The sequence below is a fragment of the Aplosporella prunicola genome (genome assembly GCF_010093885.1).
Source record: "Aplosporella prunicola CBS 121167 unplaced genomic scaffold K452scaffold_3, whole genome shotgun sequence".
In the NCBI taxonomy this organism is placed as follows: domain Eukaryota; kingdom Fungi; phylum Ascomycota; class Dothideomycetes; order Botryosphaeriales; family Aplosporellaceae; genus Aplosporella; species Aplosporella prunicola.
This window is the reverse complement of record NW_022983531.1, coordinates 646,115-671,459: the sequence shown is the minus strand read 5'-3', so window position 1 is coordinate 671,459 and position 25,345 is coordinate 646,115. Positions and strand designations below refer to the sequence as shown.

Here is a 25,345-nt window from a genome sequence, read left to right as displayed (position 1 = left end):
ACACGACCCGACGGTATACACCCATTCCCGCATCCAGCCAACACAACACGCGCTGAACACTAGGCAGCCCGGTAGGCGCGCCATGTCGCTCGAGCCGCAGCCTCGCAGAAATTCCATCGCCGACGGCCTCACCCTGGCACACTCGGCAACCACGGACGACATGCGCGATGTCGGCATGGTCGACCAGGCGAGCAAGAAGCGCCGACACATGACACCAACTGGCGCCGACGAGTACGGGAGGCTGATTGGCGAGGTCGACCCCAACTCTTTCTCGTCCAAACGCCATCGCACTGCGGACTGGCCGCTGACCGAGGAGCAGCCCGCTTCACCTCAGCCTCCAGGCAGGCGTCGCGGCAGTTCCAACAAAAGCAAAAGCCGAAGCGCTTCGCGCACCCGCCGCCCTGTCACGTCGCCAATCCGACCCTCTAAGTTCCAGGAGGGCAGCATGAACGACCGCACGAGCGAGCAGCCACCCAGCATGTTCACGCGAAGCGTCAATGGAACTTCGGCTGCCGTTGGCATAGACGAACTGATGGATGACTACCACGCAGCTCAGCAGACGCCTCCCAGCGCCCGACCCTCTGTGAGAACCTCACGGACTTGGACCCAGGGTTTCACCCACCACCCGAATCGATCCATCTCCAGTAGGGCTCACAGCGCCGGCGACGACGGCAAAGAAACTACCGTTTTCCGCTTTGGTCGCTCGCTCGCTGCTGCTTTCAATCCAATGAATATCTGGAATAAAATGGCGCAGAAATGGCAGGAGACGCGGCATGAGCTTGTCGAGGAAGCGCTCGACGAGCAGGCTCAACAGCTTAAGGAAAGAATGGAGAGAGCAGCAAGGGCTCAGGAGGTGTATGCGCAACTCAAGCAAGCTGGTCAGCTTGGGTCTCAGGGAACTTATGGTATGAATGGCACGCCGGTGTTCACGCCAGGTTACACTGCTCCGGTTGGAGGGTCACAGAGAGATTCGGGAATCGCGGGAATTGAAGGGTCTGAAAACCGTCCTTACCAACTGCAAGACGCGTCTAAGAGTGTTACCAACCTACAGGCCACTTCAGCGGAAACGCGCAAATCGGCTCTTCACTTCCGGGCCTCCTCCTTCGCAACCCTAAGCCTCAGAAAGTCCCGCTCGGATGCCAGCTTCGGTCATAGGCGCTCCGTCTCAACCGAAGGGGACACCTCCGATACGTCGCAATCTCTTCGCAGGTCGCATTCTAAGAAGGACGTGCAGAAGCAGTTGAAGCTTCATAAGCGTGTCAGCGATCTGGAGAAAAAGCTTCAAGTTGCTCGTCGCGACCTGTATCAGGCCTTGGGTGACAGCCCTGCTCCCCCTGTTCCGGCGCTTCCTGCTTACCTGGCTGAATCTCTGTCCGCCGACAAGCGACATCGAAACACACCCCTCTTCAATAGGCACTCTACGGGCAGTCAACTGCCGACACTCCCCTCGGAGAGTCTCCTCCTTCAGGGCAATGTGGACAACCGCGAGGAGCCTTTAGAGGAACCGCTGACCTCAGATCCCATACAGTCTGTCGATACACCGATGCCCGTGAAGCATGCCGCAATTCCCGAGCCAACCGTTACAGACATATGGATGGCAGGCGTTGAATCGCCTAAGCCCGAGGCAAAGACTTCGAGGAAGCGAAAGGGGGATGAAGATGAGAATCTCACCTCGGAAGGCAACAACGGTGCGGAATCAGAAGAAACTACAAGTATCAAGAAACAGAAGGGAACGATAAGGGGCAAGGGCAAAAGGAAATCAGGTTCGAAGGGGAAAAAACGCAAGGGCACCACCAAGCCTGTCGGGAACACTCATACTGAAGTGGTAGAGGAGACTTATGAACACGTTACCGAAGATGTCGAGCTGCCGGCTAGTCACGCCAACGAAAGCCCCGAAGTCATCCACAAGGAAACTGAACAAGTCAGTTTCGCAGCGCCGAATGGCATACCCAGCCAGCAGGTCAACCATGTCAACGAAAGCCCCGAAATCACACAGAAAGGGACAGAACAAGTGAGTTTCGTTGCATTGAAGGGCACGCCGAGCCAACCGACCGCCTTCTCCACGCCCGCCCACCCAAACAAGAGGAAGAAGACGAAGCAACGGACGACAGCACGCGCGCGCTCGAGCTCTCCTGCCGAGGCACCAGCCCCTGCGTTATCGACTGGCGAAGATGAGGTCGTGATGGTGGAGCCGAATAAGGGGGGCGTGCCGCCGCTTCCGACGCTGGCTGAAGAAGGCGCCGGGCAGGAAAAGATGGCTGCGGCAAAGGAAAGCAATGCATCGTTCGAGTGGCCGGATGATGTATTCTGATCTAGGCGGTAGTGGTATGGATGGAATAAAAGGACAACAGATGGCGAGGGTTGGTGGAAGCGAGGCAGGTTGGGGATATTTCATACTTTGGGAGGTTTTTCTTTTTTGATTGTGGCCTTCCCCATTTTTCTGCCTAGCTGGTGGCTATTAATCTGGAGGAAAGGGAGGAAGGATCAAAGGGAAAGGGACAGAGAGCGAGTGAATGTGTGAGGGAGCTTTGTTTATGCTGCTGACCCAGACTGCTCTTGCTCTCTCTCTATTCATTCTCATACTCATTTTCATCATTAACTAACGGACGGCACGACAAAATGGTATTGGCGCCTCTCGAGGCCGCCTTGATGGCGGCGGGCAGTTGAGTCTCGGGAGATCCTGTCTTGCTTAGGCTTTTTCTTTTCTTTTTCTCTGCTGCTTTGACTCTAAAGTCATTCTCAAAAACTTGGCCACCCCGTTCTCGTCTGCCTTCTTCTTTTTGTCTTGGTTGACCGACTAATGCGTTGTCATCGGCTTCTTCTTGGCATCAGGCGGCTTATTATACATATATATATCATGAGTATACATACAGGCCTCGTCCCGATGTGGACATGAGTTGAATGTTTCTACGGATCGATGTGCAAGTGGATTTGTCGTTATACGAGCCGCTATGTTTGTGATTGGGGATGTTTGTTTTGCGGCGGTATACTAACCTCTTCACTTTGAGCATGATCGCGAGTTTTAGCGTAGCATGGAGTTTTGTGTGTGATTAATATTCAAAATTCGCCGTGGGTATGGATGGCTTCAGAACTGCATACAGGATGTCAATATGTCCTTGTGAGTTACGCATCTAGTTACAAGTATGGATTATATATATGTCTAAGGAGTGACTTGTAGGTACGGGCATAAAACGTTTTCGAGAGTTTAAACTACGAATGACTTAGTATACTCCCGTCCCTACAAAATACTACTCATGGGGATGTGAAGATAAGCAACTTATCCTCTTGTAAACGTAGTAATACACCTCTGGAAGGATAGATTGCGTGCATGCGTACGTACGTTCTGCTGCAACACAACAAATAAACAAGATGATTCTGAATGATTATTTGTTATACTTCTCTTCCTGCTTCTCCAAGATTCTTTCCTATATTAGTACGTACTTATTTCCTCGTCCGCTCTTTCACAGTGATTATATGTATACCTTATTATCGTTACACAATACAAAAGAAAGAAACGCCAGAAAGCTAGCAAGAAAACTAAATCAGAGACATCGAACTATCCAAGAATTAAACGACAAGTGTGTACACAAAAGTGCGGCCTGCCCTGGCGGCACGGCCCCTAACAGGATTATGCTCTACTCTTCGGTCTCCTTCTGCTCCTTCTCGCCATCACCACCTGCTTCCTGGGCTGCGTTGCCGCTATCGTCATCGTTGTCGCCGGCGGGCTGCTGCTCCTCTGCTGGGGCTTCCTCCGTTGCTCCGGCTTGGTCTGAGCTAGCGTCCTCTCCGCCAGCGTTCTCTTCAGCGACGGGCTCGGTAGCTTCTTCCGCGACAGCAGCACCCTCCTCAACGGCATCGCCGCCAGAAGACTTCTCGGCCCCAGTGGCAGGTTCTTGCTCCACTGGCTCCTCCCCCTGCTTCTCCTCCACACCTGCAGCGTTCGCTTCTTCCTTGGTTTCCTCTTTCGTTTCCTTCGTTTCATTCGCTTCCTCCTTCATCTCCTCCTTCGCTTCTTTCCTCGCTTTCGCTATCCTCTTCTCAGTTTCCTTCAATTCAGCCCTCTTCCTTTCCTTTTCCTCCTCCCTCTCCTCCGCCTCCAACAGAACGGCCTCACTGCCGCCATCGGCCCCAAACGCGCCCAGCCCTACCGTCACGCTCTGCCAATCTGGCACGACCTGCACATGACCATGCGCGCTCATAAAGTCCATCTCAGACGTAATATCCGGGCGGTCCAAGGCGGAGTCGGTGCTGTCTCTGGGCCGTGGTGGCGGTGGTATGGGCCGAACGACTACGGAGGGCAGGAAGCGTGGGTAGCCCTCTTTGAGCGGCACCAGCGTCAAGAGGAACGTTTTAACCTCATCCTCGCGCGCTGAAAAATGCGCACGCCGCTGTCCGCCCAGCAGCCACACATTCGGGTCTGCGTCTAGCTCGTACACGAAGTCGACTGGGTCTGCTGGGTCTGCGAGTGCTGCAGCCCGCTGCAATTGCGCGGCATCGTCCCATTTGCGCGTGTGTTTGATTGAGAGCGTTGCGTGGAGAGGTTGGCCCAAGGCCGCGATAGGTGCGCTTAGGGCTGGCGGCTTTATGCGAGTGGCGAGTTTGAGAACCGCAGTATGCAAGATCTGGACGCGGGGCACGGCGACGGTAATGGTGATGCGGCGTGAGATAGGGGAGGCAATAGCAGCAGCGCGGTCTTCGACGGGGGTTACGTCGATGGTGGGGTTGTCCTGGGTGCGGTGTCAGACTATATATATCTAGGTGAAACAACAAAGATGCACTCTTACCTTGTGCCATTGGCCCAGCCACTCCCTCAATTCGCCACGGATACTACTGGGTAAGCTCTCCACTGTGTCTAACCAGCCTGCATCCTCATAAGAAGGTATGCGCAGCTCGTTCGCGAAAGAGGCGATGTGCCAATCCTCCGGTATCATGTTCTCTTTGAGATGATCCCACAACCTAGGAAGCAGGAGTCTGATCGTTTTGGCAAAGGGACTCTTGCTCAAAGCCTCCGAGAAGTTTGTCTCAAGCTTCTCAAATACATGCTCATCCAGACAGCGGTAGTCCACTACGAGCGACAGGTTGGAATCGGCAAGATTGGCTAAGCTGGCACCGTCCTTCTTAGCAATCTTGTACACGAAGGCTGGCGCATATCCCGGCTCAACCCGGTTGCGACTTCCTGACAACCGGGTAGGATGAACGTCGAACGCTGGGGAGCCTTCCAGTAGTATGTTGAGTACGTCCAGGGGGATTTGGTTGGACGTGCTGACTTTGAAGCTGGACAGAAGCAGGTTCTCCATAAACTGGTCGTGAACGTTGACGTCTAAGGGTAGTTCCACGTTGATCGCGGAGGTCGACCGGAATTCATGTTTGCCTTTTTCGGTATGGTAAACGATTTCGAGCTTAATATGGAGCTCACGCAGACCGATCTCCATCTCGTACGGGACCTGGATCCTCGATATGCTATTAGGTGATAATTGTGAGAGTTCTAAGACACCAGGGCTTGGTCTATCTGCAATGGTTGTCTCACCCTCAATTACCGTAGCGTCTCCAGTGCGTAACCTCAACCCCGCTGATGCAGCTTTCAGGTGAACCTCAATCTTAGAGACGTTATTGCCATGGCTGCGGCATTCCAGTTCCAATGATCTGATCTTGTCAATGTAGATAGTGCGCGCCACAATAAGCTTTGCGTCGAAAGCTTCTGCACGAGGGTACGAAAGTACACGGAACTTTCTCGCAACTTTGGCATTTGCGCCAGAGTTAGGGACAGTGATCCCTAGTGCCGGCAGAGTCTCTTCCTTCTTGGGTTGTTCATGAACGAAATGAATCTTCTTGGCTTCCAAGACAATCTTGTCGACCACGTATCCACCAAGCGTTGTAACCTAGCTCCGGTTAGACTGGATATTTGTTCAAAATTGTTGTCAGACTTACATTTGAGTGGAGCCAGGTGGAAATAACGCCCTGTTTGACGTCGAATTTCTCTATGGACTCCAGCCATACGTCCTTGCTTCCTCCAATCGTGGTGCTCAGGAGGCGTACCTTGGCCTTGTCAACCGTAAAGTCGTCTTCTAGAATGTGACGAAAGCTGAGTTTGAGCCGGAAGCCGTCTTGATCATCGTAATGCTGAATATAGGGTTCAACATGGAAATCCAAGAAGTAGCGGTTCATAGGGGCTGAGACGTCGTAATTAGGTGGTAGTTCGTCCGAGAAGTTGATCAGGTCACGAAGAAGACCTGTTGTGTCTAACCGGTCATCATCGAGCCAAGCTCCGCCGCTCTTTGCCCCGGGTGTCCTGATTTTGAGCGATCGTGATGACATCTGGTGAGATGCAGACTTGGCCAGGAGGTCAAGAATTACCCTCACATATTCGTCCTTCCGGTTAAGATTCTGAAGACACTGTGCATACATCTTCAACATCGTAATCTCAACAAGGTTCCATCGGTTTTGCGCGTATAGAGGAGCCATGCGACTGAAGTAACTCGCGGCGGCAGAGAAATCGCCCATTTCGCTGGCATGCCGTTAGCTCGAGCGGCAGAGATCATGCTTCGTGGGTCACTTACAATTTGAGGGCAGCTAAGTCGCCCAAAATGCTTTCCGCAGCCTTAGAGCGGTTTGCAGCGAAATAGTGCTTGACTGCTTGATCACTGAGTTGCTGAATACTGTCAGCATGGTACTTTGGAATAACGGTCAGTAACCACAAACCTCGTATAGGTTCCTGAAATCCTCGAAAGTTGCAAACGCAGCACGAAGTGCTGCTTCGCCTACGCCAGCTGTCAGGTCTGTTTTTGATACTTCTTCGCCGTTTTCTTCTCCATTCGCCGACGGCTTCGCATCATCGTCAAGAGATATCTCAGTAAAGTTATTGTCTTTGCCATGCTGCGCGGCTATAGATGCCCAGCCGACTAGCCAATAGAGATTTTTACCGATACGTTCGACAATTCTCCTCTGAACGAGATAAAGTTCAGCCCGATGCGCCGCAAGCTCCAACTGGCCATTTTTTAAGCTGGTACTAGATTGTGTTGGATCCTTCTGCACCATTTGACTAGCACTGTTGGATTTTCCGTGCTCGTAAACAACTTGTCCTGAAGAACGAGCATACGGCGGCTCTTGTACAGATGCGCGGCGATCCAGCAACGAGCTCCCGCGCTGCGGTAGTGAACCTTTGTTCTTTTGATCTGGTACATTTACCTTGAGTTCATGCTTCCGGCCACCTGCGGGCGCCTTTGCTGAGGTTGTAGTTCCTAGAGGTTTTTCGAATGTCGCAATGGGAAGTGTGGATGTAATGGTTGCATCCAACACTTGTTGAGCAACCGCATAAGTCCATGATGAAACGAAATTATCAATCATGCTTGTGGGATAAGTTTTAACATCTTCGCCGAGTCTGCCCAAATGTTAGTTCGCATAGTAGATCACATCGTATGATTAATACTCACCCCTGTTCTAGGTCTCGGCGCAAAATGTGAGCAACAATAGTCATGAAACTCATGGCACGGCGACACAACTCTGCTAGAGATGTGAGGTCTTCGGTTTGCTCATCAAATACACCGGTTTTGAGGCCTACAGAGAGATCGTCCGTAGATCTCTTAGCTTGAGTTGCCGTAGATGGCCTGGAAGCGGGCTTGGTCAAGAATTCGGATCTGGTAATATGCGCATTCCCTAACCGCAAAAGAAGGACCATTTGCCGTGCAAAAATGTAGCAACGGAAGTCAAAGACAGAGATGTTGCTTGAAAGAATGAGGCCTCGATAGTCTTTCCTTGAGGAACTGATGGGCTTCGCAAAAAGGTCTTTGGTATAGCTTTCCACCTGTGCTTCCGTCGATGATTGTCGCGAAGCAACAAACTGCTGCTTCAGGTCTTCTGAGTAGTCCAAAAAGGCACTTCCGGTCCCGGTCATACCTCCAGCGGCCTCTTCCCGGATAATTGAATCTAAGCCGACAGAAAGTTCATCATAGCCAACTAAGGCATCTTCAACGAGGCCCACGCTCTCAAAGCCTCTTGCCAGCCCTTCCTTCAAGACAAAGAAGGTGCAGAAATTCCATCCCGGTAGGCTTCGTTGCGAATCTTTCTCCTTAATGTCTTCCTCGTACTGCGTGACACGTAGGTCGAAGGACAGAAGTATCAGAGTCTTGAATTTGGAAATGGCATCACCCCATGCATTGAGGATGTCCTGAGGGCTCTCCGTGTGAGAGGCAGGAGGAGCTGTAAGCCCTGGCGGCATCAAATGCGCAGGGATGTCTGACTTCTGGAGACGGATCTGCGCAACCCTGTCCGGATCGGATTTGCTAACAACATTGAAATCGGAACGGATCTTCTCGAAGATGGTGCTGGAACCACGGCCCGGCCATCGGGAAGAGCTGCTTGGCTTGTCGATGGAGCCCGTGGAACTACTGCTAGAACCGCTCCAGCGAGGTTGAGCGGCAGCGGGAGTGTCGGGCAACACGACATGCAGAATCAACCATTCAAAGGCGTCATGGTTCTCCTGTTTGCTTTTCGAGGTGCTGCTGTCATGTGACGGAGTGTTTTCTCGGATCCACTCGCGCAGCAACCTGCGGGAATTAGACTTGTAGGTCTCATTGTCATCACACCTCAGAAGCAGAACCTTGAGGTAGGGAGTTTGACTGAGACCCGGGATTTGGTGGCGTCGCCTGCTGGTGGTGGGGCGGTAGCTGTCGGTTGAGGTTGGGCGCGTGGAAGCGGAAGAAGTTGCGCGCTGTCGGGCGCCAGCAGATGATGGAGGCCTCGAAACTTGCGGTCTCAGAAACTCCTCGGTTGGGTCGCGGCTGGCGACGAGATCGATATGAAGCGAATCTATTGATCTCAAGGGACGCGAGGGCGACTTCCAATGGAGATTGCGGAGGGGCAGCCGCGAGGTTAGTTGCGGCTCGACGATGGGGAAAATACCAGAGGGGTCATGGTACTCGACTAGACATGACGTTAGCCAGTGCACGCGTATGGGCTGGCCGCTGCGCTGATGATGCGTGAGTAGCGCGTACCCGTGACCTTTGAGCTAGAAGAGGTAGCCATTATGGGAGAATGGGGGCGCGAAGGCGGGCCTGTAAAATCCGGGCCAGCTGCGAGATTCCCGCCGTCATTCCGGCTGCCCATCAACGGTTTAGGGGGAGGGGGGTGGGGGTGCGGCAGGCAGGTCGATGCGCGGTTGCGGGTCAGCGCCTTTGTTGACGGATCGGGCTGAGGTGAGCTGCCGATAGGGAGGATCGATGCCGCTAGTCCAGGCTTTGACGAGACGTCGCATCCCTCGAACCCACGCCCCAGGAACCCCCCACCTATGTATGAAGTATTTAAACGCTGACAGCGCTACCTTACTCCTCTTGCAGTCTGGCAGCTTCACTTTGTTGAATGCTTTCTGGCTTATAGGTCTAAGCCTCGATACGGGCCGGGGCTATTTGATACTGTCTGATGGCTCGGCCGGCCATTAGGAAAAAAGGTCTTGACGGATTTGGAGCAGGTCTTCTTCGTCGTTGGTGATGGGTATCGGTGTCCCGTTGTGCCAGTGTACATCGGCGTCTTATTGTACCAGCGTGAACCGGCGTCCCGTTATGCTAACGTACAGCAGTGTTTGCTGATGGTGCTTGGTGCGGCAACGTTGAGTATTTAATAGCAGACAATGGACGGCACTTTCATGGTCTTTCAACCGCCCAAAAGGCCTCTTCAACGGCAATGGATGTCTCCCGCGTACTCGTTGAATTCATAGCACTATGTATATCATTACACCGGACAAGCTCTCTTGCTAAAGCTGTCCTCACAGACTCTCTCGCCTCACCACCAACGCTCTAGCTGAACGCTTTATTGTATATGACTTTTGTGCAATACACCCCCCAGCGAACGCCTCCCATGCCGCACCATCTCATAACTAGGAAACGCGTAACCCATGATTAGCCACCACGTCGCTTGGTCGCCATGTGTCCTCTTGTCTCGTCCCCGGTGGTAGCCAGCCCACAGCGCCGCTTTCTCTTCTCGGTCTGCTCCCGACTCCGGCATCGTCGTTCTTCTTCTCGTCTCTATTGAACCCATTAGCAAACGCATTGCCCGACGCCTGCACTGGAGATGCAGAAGTGCCTGAGCCTCTATCCGCCAGCTTCTCTAGCGTAAGAGGCAAGAGATTCTCTTGCTTGCCGCCATGTACCATCTTTGCCTTATGGTCGGCCTTCTTGTCGCGAGTGCGGTCATACAGATAAAGGCCGAGGAAGGTTAGCCCAATACCGAATGCTTGAATCGCACTCATTCTGTTGCCGAACCAGACAATGGCAAAGACAATGACAAAGACACGTTTGATAAGGCTGGCGACAGAGTAGGTGACTGGAGACACCATCGAAAGCAGTACAAATGCGACAAGATTCTGTCCGAAATGAAACGTTCCGTTGAAGAGGTATTCCAACGCGAGGCGCCCATGATCGAGCGACCCAGGCCGCACATTTAGGTCGATGGACGCATCGTAGAGAAAATCGCCAATGATTCCAAAGCCCTCGGAGAAAAGCCAAATGGGCGCCGTGCAAAGGAACGCCAGACCAGAAGAATAACAGAGCAGGTTCAACTTGTCAGGCTTGCGGCGAGCCTGCGGCGCATTGTCCTGTTCCGCTTGTTCCGCCTCATTGAACAGCTTTTTGGAAACAATGTTCTGCGTCACGAATAGAAGGGCGCTGCCGAACGCCGCGAGCAAGCCCAGGAAGTTTGCGCTAAAGTTCGCTGAGCAAGCCATGACAACACCCAGCGTGAGCGGTACGAGAGATAGGTATGTGGCGGTGGAGTAATGGATCCGGAAATAGAAGCGATAGGCCATGACGGTGAAAAGAGGTGACAGACCCTTGATTGTGTGGACCAGCGAGACAGGGATTCGGGACATGGCGTCGGAGCTTAGAATGTGTCCACCAATCTGGAAGGCGGTGAGGGGCAGCGTCGTGAGGATCAAATCTCTACTGGGTGGACGAATGCCGTATTTCAGGGCTGGGATCATGACCTTGAGGCGCGGATATATTTTCGCCAGCCTTGCCAGAAGTATGCACCAGGATGACACGAACGCGAACTGCACGAGAGTGAGGGTAACCGGCTTCGGAAACGCTGTAAGGATTGCTTTCGAAGAGGTGTTGGAGAGAATCGAGGTCGTGTACCAAATCCCGCAAAGAAGCTGTTCGATAGCCCATGTCAGCAATGCACCAAGCGGCATGTCAACGTGGGGGCCATACGATGAGCTTCGCCGATACTGGCGCCTTGAGCGCGCCGGCGATTTCATGCGCGTTCTGGCTGACGCTACCCCGTCGTGTTTTTATGGTCCTCCACGCTTCGCTCAAGCTCTTCTGGCGCCCGTGTCGCGTTGCGCCGGTGTTGATGCCTCCATTGCTCCACCGCGCGCTGTTGTCCCTGCGGGGATACCACCGATCGCCTGGAGGGAGCCCATTAACGTCACCTTTTTTGAGCGGGCTGGGCGAGGAACGGACGGGTATGCCAATGTCTGCGAAGCCTCCCTCGGCTTGTGGGGGCAGAACGTCGGGCGAAAAGGCCGGGAACTTGAAGGTCGCGGGCGAGGGCGAGGAATGCGCCTCGCCGGTAGATTGGGAGCTGGATGCCATGAGGGCGAGTATTGTATGGAGGGTCACGGGCCGCTCAAGCCATGGGTTGCCGCAACGGTGGTGGGGCTGAGTTCAAGCGGACGGTGGCGCGATACAAGGACGCGCGATGGCAACGTATGTCGCTCGGGATGTGCCCTATCTGACGCGGGCGAGTGGGACGGACGGTCAGAGCTCTGGCGCAGAGTGCGGGCGGGGCGAGGAGATGTAGGTGAGGCAGGACAGCAGCATTGAAGCGCTGACAAGACGGCGCCTGGAAAACTGGCTGAGAGTTGAAAGTTGTAGGTGGTTGGCCCATTAATGCACGCGCGGCTCTGCAAGGATTAAGGTTACTGTAAGGCCGTCCGTGCGAACTTGACTTTGCTGAGCGTCACCGGGCAGCCTTGCAACCCGCCCCGACTCCACTTTGTCTGGACGTCATAGAAGACCTACTACAGTCCGATCTCCATTTAGCCTTGACTGGTTATAACGTCCATGTCCAACGGCCACGCAAATCCAAGCTAGGCATGGCGATAAACGCCTTTTTTTAAACTATTGAAACTTGTAAAGTAGCGAGTTGGAATATATAAAATTAACCCTTAGAGCCCATAGATATACTGGCACCTACAGTATAAATAAGGCAAGAGATCGAATAATACTGTAGAATGAATATGTAGATAGACGAACCTTTAAAGAGAATTCATAGTCCATGTGGAACACACGTGAGTCTCATGTGACTCTTGCACGCACGTGTATACCCATGGAGGCTGCTATTTATCCAAGGCAGACTGGCCTGACAACCTCTCACCTCCCGGGCACCTCCGAACGCATCTACGAATGCATTTTGGAACGCTTGCTAAACCTCTCTTATCATCACCACCACCATCATCATCATCATCATCATCGTAGTACACACAAACCTACCCACGGAGTCTGCTGTCTCTATGCTATGACTTCCCTCCAGCTGCCCTTCGTCGAACCGCCCGCGCTTTCTTTTTCGTCGCTCTGGCAAGTGCTTGGGCCCTTCCAGATTGGCACACGAGGCATGCGCCCCGATTGTCTTTCAGCTTGACGCCAGACGTTGATGATTCTCTGCAGAAGCCGCGTGGGGGGCCGACCCACTCGAGTTCCACGGTGGCTTCCGCTGCTTGGAATACGACCGAGATGTCAAGTTCAAGAGCTCTTTGACCCCAAACGCAACAGTGGCTTGGTCTTCATTAAATGCTACTGTAGCGACGGAAGGCTCCGACGCAAACGCGTCCCTGGATCTGAGCTTTCCCGAGATAGACTGGCAGTTCATCCAGTCAATATATGGCTGGTCTGCTCTCCAGTACCAAGCATGGGCCCGGGGCCAGATTATTGTAGGTGCAGAAAGGCCGCAAACGGTGCTGTTGTACACGGATCGCGTCCTAGAGTTTTGGCTCGATGGAAAGCCTTACTTTGGAGGTGATTTCTATGCTTATCGTAAAGCGCCTGTAGTATTGTACCTTGTTCCCGGGGCCCATCAACTAGACTTACGTTTGATTCGTGATGGTCGAGCGATGGGTAGTGTTGGGGATCCGACTGTGCAGGTTGATCTTGCGCTTGTGTTGCGTACTGGTTTCGAACCGCTTGAGCTTGCCGACAAAAATATACTGGCCCCAGATGTTGTTGATGGAAACCTTGCCGGCCAGTATGGTTCTCTGGCAGTCCGGAATATTGGCAACAAGGTCATCCAAATCGTGAGTGTCGGGTCGGAGAGTGACGTATGTCTCCTCGAAATAATACCTAAGAAATGTGAGTCAGTAGCTCCTAACAAAAACAGGACATTCAAATCGAGGTATTGGAGCATCCCGCTGGAAAAGTGCAGTTGAAGATACTGCCTGGGCAGACCAGACCTCTATCCTTCCGATTCCATTCCAGCAGTCCCAAGACATTTCAGTTACAAGTTACCGTAACTTACACTTGTGACGGCTCCACCGGCAAGCTTACGACCGTCCAGGACTTTAGACAAAAATCCATCTACGAGCCTCATAAAATAACCTTCAAACATCCGGGTGGGATAATTTCATATGCTATGCTGCGGCCACCATCGAAAGCTGCCACCTGCAAAGGCATGACCTCAGCACCGATTCTTCTTTTTCTTCATGGCGCAGGCCTTGATGCTGCCAGTGACATGGTCGCCCATACTATGGACCCTCTTCCAGACCTGTGCGCATGGACTCTCTTCCCAACCGGAGTGACCAATTGGAGTGGAGACGACTGGCACAGCTGGGGATTCGCAGATGTGGAAGCTGCTATCTCTTCCATTGAAGACTGGACGACAAGGACTAGCTGGCAAGGCATCGGCGTTGATTCTTCTCGCTGGCTTGTCAGCGGCCACTCAAACGGGGGACAGGGCGCCTGGTACACAATGACCCATAGGCCTGACAAAATAATCGCAGCGGCCCCCGTCTCCGGATACGCTTCCATCGAACGCTATGTCCCATATGAGTTCTGGCGGCCTATGGATCCTCGCAGGCAATCGATATTGCGGGCTTCAATCAACAGTTATAGGCATGAGCTACTCGTTGAGAATTGTCAAGGCATTCCAATCTTCCAGCAGCACGGCAGTGCTGATGACAATGTACCGGCATACCATTCGAGGCTGATGAACCAGTTACTCTTACATGTCGGTACTGGCGCAGACTATGTGGAGCTCCCAGGGGAAGGTCACTATTTTGATGGCATTATGACCACCGAGCCTTTGAGCAAGTTCTACGAAAGATACGTACCGGTTGGAAACCCAACGTCCTTAGCTCTTCGGCGTTTCGCGATTGTGGTGGCTAATCCTGGAGATATGTCATCGAAAGGCGGAATCACAGTTACTCAACTTGAAACTCCGGGGCAGTACGGTAGGATGGACGTTTCAATCGACCCTTTGGATGAAGAAACCTGCATATACAGCATTGGAACCAGTAACATACTTAGCTTCATGCTAAAGCCCCGTTCCTGCACTAAAATGCATGTTATCATCGACGGCAAGGAAACAGTTGTTCCTGACCTGGGCAATTCGGAACATGTTGACAGGACAGGGGCCGTCAACCTATCCAAGGTTAATGGTAGTTGGGCTGTAAGTTGCTTGTTGGTTGGTGTATATGCTGCTTTGTTGCTGATAACATGGTAGGCTGGCTCTTTGGAGGCCCCAAGTTCCATGTCGATGAATCGTCGCGGCCGCCAGCTTGGGACGATGGATGCCATCCTGCGTACCGATGGCATTTTCGCAGTCTTTCCATTCGCCGAAGGCTCTGAGGATATCGCACTTCAAATAATTCGCAACATGTACCAGTATTTCTTTGCGGACGCTGCCATCGAGGACGCTCGCGAATACGACAGACAGCGCTGGAAAGGCAGCAAAATCATCATCGCGGTAGACCAAGTTCCAACAGGTGCTTTGGCAGACTTTCCGATTCGGGTTCTAGGGCCTTCGGGATTGAGCATACGCGAAGCAGATGGTAGCAGGAAGGAATACGATGCCGAGGAAGGGCTGTCTGCCATATTTCTGCGGCCCGGAGAGCAGGAAAGCGTGGAGCTCGTGATTTGGGGCAGCAACGTGGAAAACGCAGCGGTGGCGGCGCGACTGGTGCCGATGCTGACAGGAGTTGGGCAACCGGATTTCATCGTGTTAAGCAAGAGCAGTCGGTGGAAGGGCGCAGAAGGAGCACTGGCGATGGGCTTCTTTGACCAGGCGTGGAACGTCACAAGCAACTCGTTCTTTAGCTGAGGTGAAAGGCAAATACAGTAGGTGCACACTTGTTTACCGCTGCTTCCCTTTTAAGAGCGACTGCCGTGCCGGCTACACGCCCTTTATCTACCGCCTCTGCTCCTCTTCCTCCCCTCCCTCTTCCCCGACCCACAACAAAACACCCATCTTGTCTCAGATCTACGAAAGCTTCAAGCAATCTGGGCCCCGATCACCGCAAAGAATCGCACTAACTTGCGCCAACCTGCTCGCTGTGGCTATCTTACGCTCAGTGTACACTTTACCTAGCCTTCATCTTCTGTGTCTCCGACTGTCCTCACACCAACCTCCACCATGACGAGCGACGGCTCACCAGTTCCCCGCAACTCACCCAGCGGTCAGCTCGCCGCTCAGCGCGATGACGCAGGTATTGGAGTCCTGCCATCTATGCTTGGCAATGTGGTAAGTCATCTTAACACTTATCAATCCCCATCCATTTCAGCCACCCTCCTTCACCACCACCCCCGCTCTGACCCGGCCCTCAGGGCGTCAAGCGAAACAACCAGATGGTCACCCGGGCTTCGTCTCCAATCCCGTTGACAACCTCGAAACTGGGAAACCAGAACTCACTTCCCTCAAGCCGTGTGCCCTCGAAGGTCAGAGATGGAAATGTTCTTTGCTATTACAGAACGCTAATCAATTGTCTAGAAACTGAAGACCAGCCCTACACCACCTGCTGCTATGCCCCACCCAAGCGATGATTCCAGTTTCTCTCCAATGGACAACCTCATGGCCAAGCTGTCCGAACAACAGGTCATCCTGAACAAGCAAAGGGACGAGATCGGTGGCGTCGCGGAGACCTTGGGCCCTCGGAAGGAACACCTGGCAGCTCCTCCGGTACGTATATTTGAACGCTTGATGATCATCCTGCCTTGCGCCCAGCTATCCCTACGCAATCGACCGGATCTGTCACCGAAGGTCTCTTGGCATAAACTGCCGGGCCATTTCAGCAGACTTCTCGCTAATATCATGATCAGAACGATGGTTCGTCCAGTGGTTCCGTCTCAATCTCCGCCGGCAGCGAGAAGTACATTCAAACCCCCGAATCGTTCGACATCCAAGCAAATGTTCCCGACGCCGCCGAAGTTTTGCGCCTCAAGAAACAGCTCGAAGCCGCAAACAGCAGGATCGCTAGGATGGATGAAGAGCTGTCACAGACGCGCATTACCAAGCACACGGTTGACCAGGCCCTGGGACCTCCCTCTGAGGCTGGCTTCGATCCAAGGAATGACGTCAGCGAACAGACGCTCAGCAAGCTTCAGTACACCTTCAATGCTTCCACCAGAATCCCTCCTGTCATGGGGCGCCAGGAACCTTGGCCCGTCCCTGAAGATGCGGTTTCTGATTCCAGCGATGCTCTCTCTGCTGGTGGCTTCAACCGTCAGCGCAACCATGCCATCTGGAACAACATCCCCAAGCCTTCTGTCCCTTATCAGCTCCCGACCCCTATCGAGCCTAACCCGGCCTTTGGTGCCAACTGGAACAATGGTGCAGTACGTCAGCCCTTCAGCGCCGGTGTGGCTTTGGGTCACGGACTGGGTTTGCAACCGTTCGGTTCAATGCAGCAAGGTCAACGCTTCGACGCCATGGGTCCTGCTTTTCCGATAGATGGCGTGCCAGGAGTCCCTGGAATTCCCGGAGTCCCGCGTGGCAATAATCAGATATTCATGGAGCCTGTTCCTCCCTATTCCATTGGAAGGAGCAATCCCCCCAGCCGCCCGTCCTCCCGTGCCGCTTTCGACATGCGATACAACACTTGGGCTACAAACTACACTCCTGGTGCTCCCGGAGGCCATCGTTACAGTCCTCCAGTCTCACCAATGCCTGGTATGCCTCACCATGGCATGTTCCAGCCTCCTGCGGCCTATCAGCCAGGCCCCATTGGAACTCGTTTGTCTCCTACGGCTGCAGAGTTCAATGTCGGTAGGGATTCGGCTTCTGGTCCTTGGAACCCACAGGTAAGTCCTCATCCACTCATTAATTGTCGTGAAGACTTGTGATAACAAAAGCCCCATTTTCATGGGATGCAGCCAATCCCCGAGACCTCCGTGACCACTTATATTTCGCCTAACGAACCTATCAATTATCGTCGCCTCCTAGACCGTAACATGAGCTGCGACTGGAAGTTGATCGTCGACAAGATTGTCTGCAACAATGACCAGCAAGCTTCCATTTTCCTCCAGCAGAAGCTCAAAGTCGGCACAGCTGAGCAGAAGTTCGAAATCGTCGAGGCGATCATTGCTCAAGCTTACCCTCTTATGATCAACCGGTTTGGCAACTTCCTTGTTCAGCGTTGCTTTGAGCATGGCACCCAGGATCAAGTCATTTCCATTGCCAATGCCATTCGTGGCAATGTCCTCACCTTGAGCATGGACGCCTTCGGTTGTCACGTTATCCAGAAAGCCTTCGACGCGGTCCCGGAAGATTATAAGGCTATCATGGTCCATGAACTTCTTCGCCGCATCCCCGAGACTGTTGTTCATCGCTATGCCTGCCATGTCTGGCAGAAGCTGTTTGAACTCCGCTGGAGCGACTCTCCGCCGCAGATCATGAAGTATGTCAACGAAGCCCTGCGCGGCATGTGGCACGAAGTCGCTCTTGGGGAGACTGGTAGTCTCGTCGTGCAGAACATCTTCGAGAACTGTCTGGAAGAAGACAAGCGTCCTTGCATCAATGAAGTCCTCGCGAGCATTGACGTGATCGCTCACGGCCAGTTCGGCAACTGGTGCATCCAGCACATCTGCGAGCACGGCTCTCCCCCAGACCGCACTCGCGCCATCGACCACATCCTTCGCTATGCCACGGAATACAGCATGGATCAGTATGCTTCCAAGGTCATCGAAAAGTGTCTCAAGATTGGCGGAACCGAGTTTCTCGATCGCTATCTCGACAGGGTCTGCGAGAGCCGTGCCGACCGCCCTCGTCTCCCGCTTGTGGACATTGCCGGTGACCAGTTTGGCAACTACTTGATCCAGTACATACTTTCGAACGCCAGCCCTCAACACCGCGAGATTGTGGCTGGACACGTCCGCAAGCATATGGTCTCCCTTCGTGGCTCCAAGTACGGCTCCCGTGTTGCCATGTTGTGCTGCAACCCGGCATTCGCTACTCGCCCTGGTCCGCCGACAGGGATGCAACTTAACCGCCACAACAGCTACGGCGGTCGTGGCTCCTACGGAGGCTATCGTTGAGGTTTACCTGCATATACTGATAGTTCGACACACCAACGGTTACTCGGAAAACGTCGCCCTCGTATCGATCTTCACTCATCCACCACATGTAAACCACTTACGGATGGCATGTCCGCTTTCTTTCGTCATTTCTCAGTTGTCCTAGCGGTGTGCATTTTGGTGTAGACCTCGATTTCGGCCTTCCCCCACAAGACAAGAGCGCCAGCTGGGAGTCGTTTCGGGACAATCACACAAAAGCTTATTCTGCCGTTCGATCTCTCCTTTTCATTCCATGTTGGCATCAGGTACCTTTTCGCGGTTGCTGCCGCCTTCCTCATCAAGCTCAGTTGATTTTCTTCCCAATACGACTTTCTGACTTTATTTCCCCTCTGCACTATTTTCCACGTTTGCGGTACAGATCCACGCTCCTGAGCTCCTTGGATTACGGACCGCATCCGGTTAGTCACAGTACATCTTGCCCCTTTGCATTAAGCGACATGGATTTTCTCTTTCTCTTTCTTTTCTTTTGCTAGCAGTGTCAGCTTCCTAGGGTAACAAAAGGAAGTAAGTAGTACCTAGACTTGGAGCATCATGGACGGAACCATACTTCAGGGGAGCATATTTTTGGTGGACTTTCTTTTTTCGGCTGCGGAGGAGGGGCGACGGGGGTTACTGTAGGTGTGTGGAGACTAGTCGAGTCGGGGAGGTCATTTCAGCAAATGGTTTTAATGCAGCTAGGTAGATTCACAACAATGCATTAGGGGGATGTTACAGTTCGATCCTTTGTGCTTGTGCGTACACGGTCAAAGAAGAGAGACCGTATGTACTGTACAATGGTAGTTTGTGGGTGCAAACGCCCAGGCAAAAGCTGCATACCTACCGAAAAACCACCCTTTTTTTTGGTCAGAAGTTGCAGCAAACATTTGACTGGACGTGTAGCCTAGGTAGACGGAGGATCCACGTGGCTTGTGCTTGGGGGAAGGGCCGCTCGAAGCTGAGGGTGATCATGATGTCGCGTTTCTGTGGTCGGAGGTCCAGGCGTGCCAATCAGCCCAGGGCGGCGAACCGAGGGGGACCCCCGAGCACCACGTTGCTGCTTCAAGTCAAGCAAACCCTCCATCGCAGGCCCGTCGCACCTATTCCTTCTTGTGTCCAAGTTTCCTTAACACGCCGCGTGATCCTGTTCCAGCCCGGTTTCGCGCTTCTGTCAGTCCATCCCACCAACCTGCATCTTTAAGCGAGAGGCGCCTCTTTCGCCGTCCTTGGTCTGCTGCCAAACATGGCGTCACCGGCCCTGCAGGTCCCCAATGGATCCAGCAACAGCCAACGTCCCGGAATCAACTCGATGCAGTCTTCGCCCTCGGTAGTCATGAACGGTCACTTTGCCTCTGTCGGCGAGAAGTCGTCGGCCGAGCAGTACGAGCATGGCGTCCAGGTCATCGATGAAAACAAGGAGTTCAAGTGAGTAGCCTCCCGCGCGCGCGCGTTGCTGCAGCGCTCCTTTTGCTGATGACTGTGACAACAGCCCGACCCTTTCGCAATACCTACAACTCGAAAATGTCATTCCCTCAGGTTTCAACTACCACATTATTTCCGTCTTTGGCTCGCAGAGCACCGGAAAGTCCACGCTGCTGAACAACCTGTTCAGCACGTCTTTTGGCGTCATGTCCGAGCAGGAGCGGCGGCAGACGACCAAGGGCATATGGATGTCGAAGAACAAGCGCCAACTGGCCGACGCAGATGGCACCAAAACCATGGCGGACAACATTCTCGTCATGGATGTCGAAGGCACAGATGGCAGAGAAAGGGGCGAGGACCAAGACTTTGAGAGGAAGAGCGCGTTGTTTGCGCTGGCAACCAGCGAGGTCCTGATCGTGAACATCTGGGAGCACCAGGTGGGCTTGTACCAGGGTGCAAACATGGGGCTGCTCAAGACGGTGTTCGAAGTCAACTTGCAACTTTTTGTCAAAGACAACAAGTAAGTGGTGTCTGAGACAAGTGGGTTGATCTCATGGCTGACTAGAGGGCTACAGAAATACCCCGCGTTCTCTCCTCTTTTTCGTCATTCGCGACCATATTGGCAACACCCCCTTGGTTAACCTCAAGGAAACCCTCCTCCAAGACATGTCACGCATCTGGAGCACTCTCTCCAAGCCCAAAGGCCTCGAGGAATCGAAGATCGAGGACTACTTTGACTTCGCTTTCGCCGCCTTGCCACACAAGATTTTGCAGCCGGAGAAGTTTGTCGAAGACGTCGAGAAGCTCAGCAGGCGCTTCAAGGAAGGCTACAAGGACCCGAAGCGCGACGCTCTGGTCGACGAGCAGCAATTACCAGTCTTCCTGCCCGAATACCACCGACGCATTCCCGCGGACGGCTTCTCGCCGTATGCTCAAGGCATCTGGGACCAGATTGTCAGCAACAAAGACCTCGACCTGCCCACTCAGCAGGAACTTCTCGCGCAGTTCAGATGCGATGAAATTGCAAAGGAGGTTCTGGTCGCGTTCAATGACAAGATCACGCCGCTGGAGGAAAGACAGGCAGCTAATGCCAAGGCTGGCAACCCCGCCATTCTCCCTGAACTGGGCGCTACTATGGCCGAAGCGCGCGGCACCGCTTTTAAAGAGTTCGAGACACAGGCTTCGCGTTACCACAAGGGCGTCTACGCCAGCAAGTCGAAGGACCTTGGCGACAAGATTGATACGCGCCTGAAGGCCCTCTTCCGCGGCCAGATCTCCGCGGCACACAAGTCCGGCGTCGACGACTTTTCAGAGGCCGTCAGCGCGGCCGTCAAGCTCGGACAGAAAAAGGGCGCCAACTACGACTTCGCGCAGATTGTTGACAGCGAGAAAAAGAAGGCGCTGGAGAGGTTCGAGGAAGCTGCCAAGGCAATCGTCATCGAGGACGCAGCATGGAGCGACTATGCCCAAGAGATGAACCTGTACAAGAAAGACCTCGATAGCGTCTCGGCTCGCCTGCGCAAAGATGAGATGCGCCGGCTGGCCACGCGCGTGGAGCGCTGGGTACGCTCGCGTCTCAACGAATCGGTCGGTCTTGAGTTCAACAAGCTGGGTTCTGGCCGAGGGGGTTCCGGTGCGCCAGCCGAGGGCGAGAAGGGCGTGGAGAAGGAGCTCTGGACCCGTATATGGAATGTATTCACGGAGACGGTTTCGCACGCCGAGACGCGCTTCACCGAGCGCGCGCGCAGCTTCGACGCCTCGCCTGAGGAAGTCGAGGTTGGTCTTTGGCGCCTGCGGCGTAAAAGTTGGGGCTGCCTGCGCGCCAAGATTGACGAGGAGCTCATGGAGGGCAATCTTATGCTCAAGCTTCGTGAGAACTTTGAGGACAAGTTCCGCTATGACGAGTCTGGCGTCCCCCGCATCTGGAGGCCGACCGATGACATCGAAGGCATTTACACACGCGCCCGCGAGTCTACGCTCACGCTGATCCCGCTCCTTTCCCGCTTCAAGCTTGCGTCTTCATCAACGCCGCCCCCTCTCGAGGCGTGGATCGGCCCAGCGCCTGCATCGGTTGTGCCGGCGGACGAGGAGGACCTCACGCCGATTGGCGGCGTGGATGAAGAGGAGGGCAAGAGCCTCGAGGAGGAGATGACGATGCTGAGCGATGCCAAGCAGGCTGATCTCAGCGTTCGTTTTAAGAAGACGGCCGACGGCGTTTATGTCGAGGCGAAGAGAAGCGCCATTGGCGGCATGACGCAGATTCCTCTATATTTCTACGGCCTGTTGTTTGCGCTGGGCTGGAACGAGATTTGGGCTGGTAAGTTTCGCCGACGACATACATCCCTTTGGTGGACAAAAAAGAAAGGCTAACAAAGTTCGAAACAGTGCTCCGCAATCCTGTTTATTTCATTTTCCTCATCATCTGCGGTGTCGGTGCGTACGTCACGTACACGCTAAACCTCTGGGGCCCGATGATGCGCATGGGCAATGCCGCGTCTGCGCAAGGCATCGAGGTCTTCAAGGAGAAGCTGCGCGAGTTCCTCGCGACGAGCGAGACGGGTCGCCAGGCCGTGGCCATGTCTGGGATGAACCTGTCGACGGAGAGCCACGAGATGAAGAACCTCGATCGCGGCGCTGGACGCCAGCAGGCGGGCGAGGCGGGCGAGGATGGTGAGGGCGACGACATTTGAGTTTGCTTGGAGAAAAGACTGCCGCCTCTGCCGCCGCCGCCGCCGCCGCTGCTACTACTGCTTGATTGCTTGGTTGCGTGCTTGCTTGCTTCCCCCCTATCATGTGAGGACTGACGGGATTGGCGATACATAGATACAGAGACAGAGCGTGTACATTGCGAGGATCCTCTTCTCCCTTACCTATAAATTCCAAGCATATGTGATTGAATGGTTCCTCGACGCGAAGATCAGAATTTGCGAAACCCCTTGCCGCCCGTCACCATGTCGTTGCCCGTCTGCTGGACCTTGTCGCCCGGCCGCACCCACGCGTCGCTGGCGTCCAGCCGCGCAGCCGTGCCGAACTTGGCCTCGCACCACAGCAGGACGCGCTTGAGCTCCGCTTTGCCCGTCTGCGCCAGCGCTCGCCGCTCCGCCTCGGCTGCCTCGCCCTTTGCTCCTCGCACCTGCTCCACCCGCGACAGGAACCGCATCCACGGCTCGTCTTCCCTCTCCTCTTCCCCTTCGCCTTCTACCCTCCACACATACCGCAGCAGCCTCGCCCCCTCCGAGTCCCCTTGTACAGGGTTCTCTTTATCCCCGCCCGCGCCAACATCGGCATACCACGCGCGCGCGTTCGCCATGTCGCCTTCAAGTCGATGCAGCAGGCCATGCAACAGCATAGATTCGAACGCGGGCGCGGCCTGCGCGTGGCGCACCAAGAAGTGCGCGCTGGGGAGGTCGTCGTTGAGGAGGTGTAGGGCCGCTTCGATGGCGGGGTGGAGGAGGAGGGCGGCTATGCGGGGTGTTGAAGCGGGGTCGAGGGGGCTGGAGGAGGAGGTAGCGTGTGGGGATGGCAGTGTCGGGAGGGGGATGGAGAGGAGGTGGGATTTAAGGGTCTGGTAGGTGGACGGGGGGGATGCCATGGTCTGGTGTGTGGGGGTGGAAGTGGTGGCTGCAGGTGTGGTTGTCGGGGGCGTTGGTGGTCTCCTTGTCCGGATGATGGCGGCCACTACTTCTCACTCAATATGGTCCACGTCATGACCCGATCAAACCCTGGATTCCGAAGTGAACTGTGTTTGGTCGATATGATCTGCGGCGCGCCATTACACGCCGCAGCGATGCACCCGAAATCGCATCTTGTATAGTAGTGTGACTGCTGGAGTTCGTGATTGGGGAGGGCGGGAGGCGTATTTATACCCGACCCCCGCGCCCTCGGCACGTCCACCCCGCATCTGCATGTCCTTCCTTCCCACCTACCTACCATAGATAAGCAGCAACCATGCCTCGACGACCCCTCCCTCTCCTCCTCCTCCTCCTCCGCACAGCATGGCCTCCGCCACCGCCGCCACCAACATGAGCAGCAGCAGTAGCAACAACGCTTGGCCCGCAGCCACGGAGGACGTACGTACATACAACAACAACAGCAACAAACAAGCACTAACGCCACCTCCTCCCCGCCCCACAGAACCCCTCCCTCGCGCTCTACGCGCCCGGCGACCTGCGCCTCGAGCCGCGCCCCGTGCCCCAGCCCACCGACGCGCACTCGGTCCTCGTCCGCATCGCCTACATCGGCTGCTGCGGCAGCGACGTGCACTTCTGGACGCACGGCGGCATGCGGCAGTACCGAGTGTCGCCCACACGCCCGGTAGTCATGGGCCACGAAGCAGCGGGCATCGTCGCCGCCGTCGGCCCCGCCGTGACGACGCTCCGCCCCGGCGACCGCGTCGCCCTCGAGCCGGGCGCGCCCTGCCGCCGCTGCCGCCCCTGCAAGCAAGGCCGCTACAACCTGTGCAAGGGGATGCGGTTCGCGGCCGCGCCGGGGGGCGCCGACCGTCCTGACTGCGACGGCGCCCTGGCGCGCTTCTTCTGCGCCCCGGCCGACTTCTGCTACAAGCTGCCAGCAAACCTGGGGCTGGACGCGGCGGTGCTGGCCGAGCCGCTGGCCGTGGCTGTGCATGCGTGTCGGCTGGCAGATGTGCGCGGCGGGCAGCGCGTGCTGGTCATGGGCGCGGGGACGGTGGGGCTGCTGTGCGCCGCGGCGGCGCGGGCGCAGGGCGCCAGCACCATCGTCGTCGTCGACGTGCTGCCGCATAAGCTGGCGGCGGCGCGGGCGCTCGTGCCCAGCGTGCAGACGTTCGTGCCGGATGCGGCTGCCTCGCCTGAAGACACGGCCGCGCGCCTGGCCGCCGCCTTCTTCGCTGCTCCGGACGACGACGACAGCGCCGGCCCAGACGTCCTGCTCGAGGCGACGGGCGCCGAGGCGTGCATCCGCGCGGGGGTGCACGCGCTGCGGCCGGGGGGCGTGATGGTGCAGGTAGGGCTGGGGCAGGACGACGTGGCGGTGCCCATGCTGGTGCTGGCCGAGAAGGAGGTGACGCTGCGCGGGAGCTTCCGGTACGGGGCGGGCGACTTTGCGCGCGCGCTCGAGCTGCTGGGCAGCGGGAGCGTCGACGTCGCGCCCCTGGTTAGCTCGGTCGTGCCGTTTGAGCGGGCGGTGGAGGCGTGGGAGGCCACGAGGAGGGGGGAGGGGATCAAGAATCTGATTCAGGGGGTGCAGTGATGGTTTGTTCTTACTACCTATATATCTCATTCATTCACTTTCTAGGGAGAAGCGTTTGCATATGCCGTGCCGTCGCCACCGCTCTAACCCTCTTTTGCCCCTTGTCCTCCCTCCCACACGCACCTCGTCTCCACCAACACGCTCGAGTCGGACTCCAGTAGTGCTGTAAG

At 55.1% G+C, this 25,345-nt stretch overlaps 8 protein-coding genes across 8 annotated transcripts; 5 read left to right on the top strand and 3 right to left on the bottom strand.

Annotated features, from left to right (window-relative positions):
* Positions 1-54: 54 nt before the first annotated feature.
* Positions 55-2,675, top strand: K452DRAFT_283404 (uncharacterized protein). The gene has a single exon (XM_033539767.1). The coding sequence runs from the start codon at positions 83-85 to the stop codon at positions 2,309-2,311; it is 2,229 nt and encodes a 742-aa protein (XP_033401827.1). The 5' UTR covers positions 55-82; the 3' UTR covers positions 2,312-2,675.
* Positions 2,676-3,375: 700 nt separating this feature from the next.
* Positions 3,376-9,107, bottom strand: K452DRAFT_242670 (uncharacterized protein). Its single transcript, XM_033537880.1, has 7 exons — positions 8,991-9,107; positions 7,431-8,919; positions 6,700-7,378; positions 6,558-6,649; positions 5,929-6,505; positions 4,785-5,879; positions 3,376-4,727 (listed from the first exon to the last, which is right to left on the bottom strand). Exons 1-7 carry the CDS (start codon positions 9,100-9,102, stop codon positions 3,636-3,638), a joined length of 5,136 nt encoding a protein of 1,711 aa, XP_033401826.1. The 5' UTR covers positions 9,103-9,107; the 3' UTR covers positions 3,376-3,635.
* A 574-nt stretch (positions 9,108-9,681) lies between these two features.
* On the bottom strand, positions 9,682-11,839 carry K452DRAFT_283400 (uncharacterized protein). Its single transcript, XM_033539766.1, has 2 exons — positions 11,199-11,839; positions 9,682-11,140 (listed from the first exon to the last, which is right to left on the bottom strand). Exons 1-2 carry the CDS (start codon positions 11,580-11,582, stop codon positions 9,869-9,871), a joined length of 1,656 nt encoding a protein of 551 aa, XP_033401825.1. The 5' UTR covers positions 11,583-11,839; the 3' UTR covers positions 9,682-9,868.
* Positions 11,840-12,361: 522 nt separating this feature from the next.
* Positions 12,362-15,456, top strand: K452DRAFT_106041 (uncharacterized protein). Its single transcript, XM_033534968.1, has 4 exons — positions 12,362-12,601; positions 12,657-13,303; positions 13,363-14,649; positions 14,704-15,456. The coding sequence occupies exons 1-4, from the start codon at positions 12,508-12,510 to the stop codon at positions 15,298-15,300; spliced, it is 2,625 nt and encodes an 874-aa protein (XP_033401824.1). The 5' UTR covers positions 12,362-12,507; the 3' UTR covers positions 15,301-15,456.
* A 156-nt stretch (positions 15,457-15,612) lies between these two features.
* On the top strand, positions 15,613-18,509 carry K452DRAFT_324144 (uncharacterized protein; the record flags this gene model as incomplete). Its single annotated transcript, XM_033544683.1, has 5 exons — positions 15,613-15,720; positions 15,804-15,914; positions 15,967-16,155; positions 16,296-17,276; positions 17,349-18,509. The coding sequence occupies 5 exons, from the start codon at positions 15,613-15,615 to the stop codon at positions 18,507-18,509; spliced, it is 2,550 nt and encodes an 849-aa protein (XP_033401823.1).
* A 1,324-nt stretch (positions 18,510-19,833) lies between these two features.
* Positions 19,834-22,636, top strand: K452DRAFT_219861 (uncharacterized protein; the record flags this gene model as incomplete). The annotated part of the gene is made up of 4 exons (XM_033536434.1): positions 19,834-19,949; positions 20,014-20,466; positions 20,522-22,263; positions 22,332-22,636. The coding sequence occupies 4 exons, from the start codon at positions 19,834-19,836 to the stop codon at positions 22,634-22,636; spliced, it is 2,616 nt and encodes an 871-aa protein (XP_033401822.1).
* Positions 22,637-22,863: 227 nt separating this feature from the next.
* On the bottom strand, positions 22,864-23,433 carry K452DRAFT_203853 (uncharacterized protein; the record flags this gene model as incomplete). The annotated part of the gene is made up of 1 exon (XM_033536073.1): positions 22,864-23,433. A coding segment is annotated over one exon (570 nt), but the record flags the coding sequence as incomplete, so codon positions are not given.
* Positions 23,434-23,940: 507 nt separating this feature from the next.
* Positions 23,941-25,224, top strand: K452DRAFT_283394 (uncharacterized protein; the record flags this gene model as incomplete). The annotated part of the gene is made up of 2 exons (XM_033539765.1): positions 23,941-24,016; positions 24,081-25,224. Coding segments are annotated over 2 exons (1,171 nt in total), but the record flags the coding sequence as incomplete, so codon positions are not given.
* Between the last annotated feature and the right edge of the window lie 121 nt (positions 25,225-25,345).

Excerpts from the sequence above, each read along its gene's own strand:
- K452DRAFT_242670 (XM_033537880.1), bottom strand. The coding sequence starts at position 9,102 with ATGGGCAGCCGGAATGACGGCGGGAATCTCGCAGCTGGCCCGGATTTT. Across the intron at positions 7,379-7,430 it reads CGCCGAGACCTAGAACAGGG|ACTCGGCGAAGATGTTAAAA; the intron begins GTGAGTATTAAT and ends ACATTTGGGCAG. Across the intron at positions 5,880-5,928 it reads CCACCTGGCTCCACTCAAAT|GTTACAACGCTTGGTGGATA; the intron begins GTAAGTCTGACA and ends AACCGGAGCTAG.
- K452DRAFT_283404 (XM_033539767.1), top strand. The coding sequence starts at position 83 with ATGTCGCTCGAGCCGCAGCCTCGCAGAAATTCCATCGCCGACGGCCTC.
- K452DRAFT_283400 (XM_033539766.1), bottom strand. The coding sequence starts at position 11,582 with ATGGCATCCAGCTCCCAATCTACCGGCGAGGCGCATTCCTCGCCCTCG. Across the intron at positions 11,141-11,198 it reads CAGTATCGGCGAAGCTCATC|CTTCTTTGCGGGATTTGGTA; the intron begins GTATGGCCCCCA and ends GCTATCGAACAG.
- K452DRAFT_106041 (XM_033534968.1), top strand. The coding sequence starts at position 12,508 with ATGACTTCCCTCCAGCTGCCCTTCGTCGAACCGCCCGCGCTTTCTTTT. Across the intron at positions 12,602-12,656 it reads CTTCCAGATTGGCACACGAG|AAGCCGCGTGGGGGGCCGAC; the intron begins GCATGCGCCCCG and ends GATTCTCTGCAG. Across the intron at positions 13,304-13,362 it reads GTGTCGGGTCGGAGAGTGAC|GACATTCAAATCGAGGTATT; the intron begins GTATGTCTCCTC and ends TAACAAAAACAG.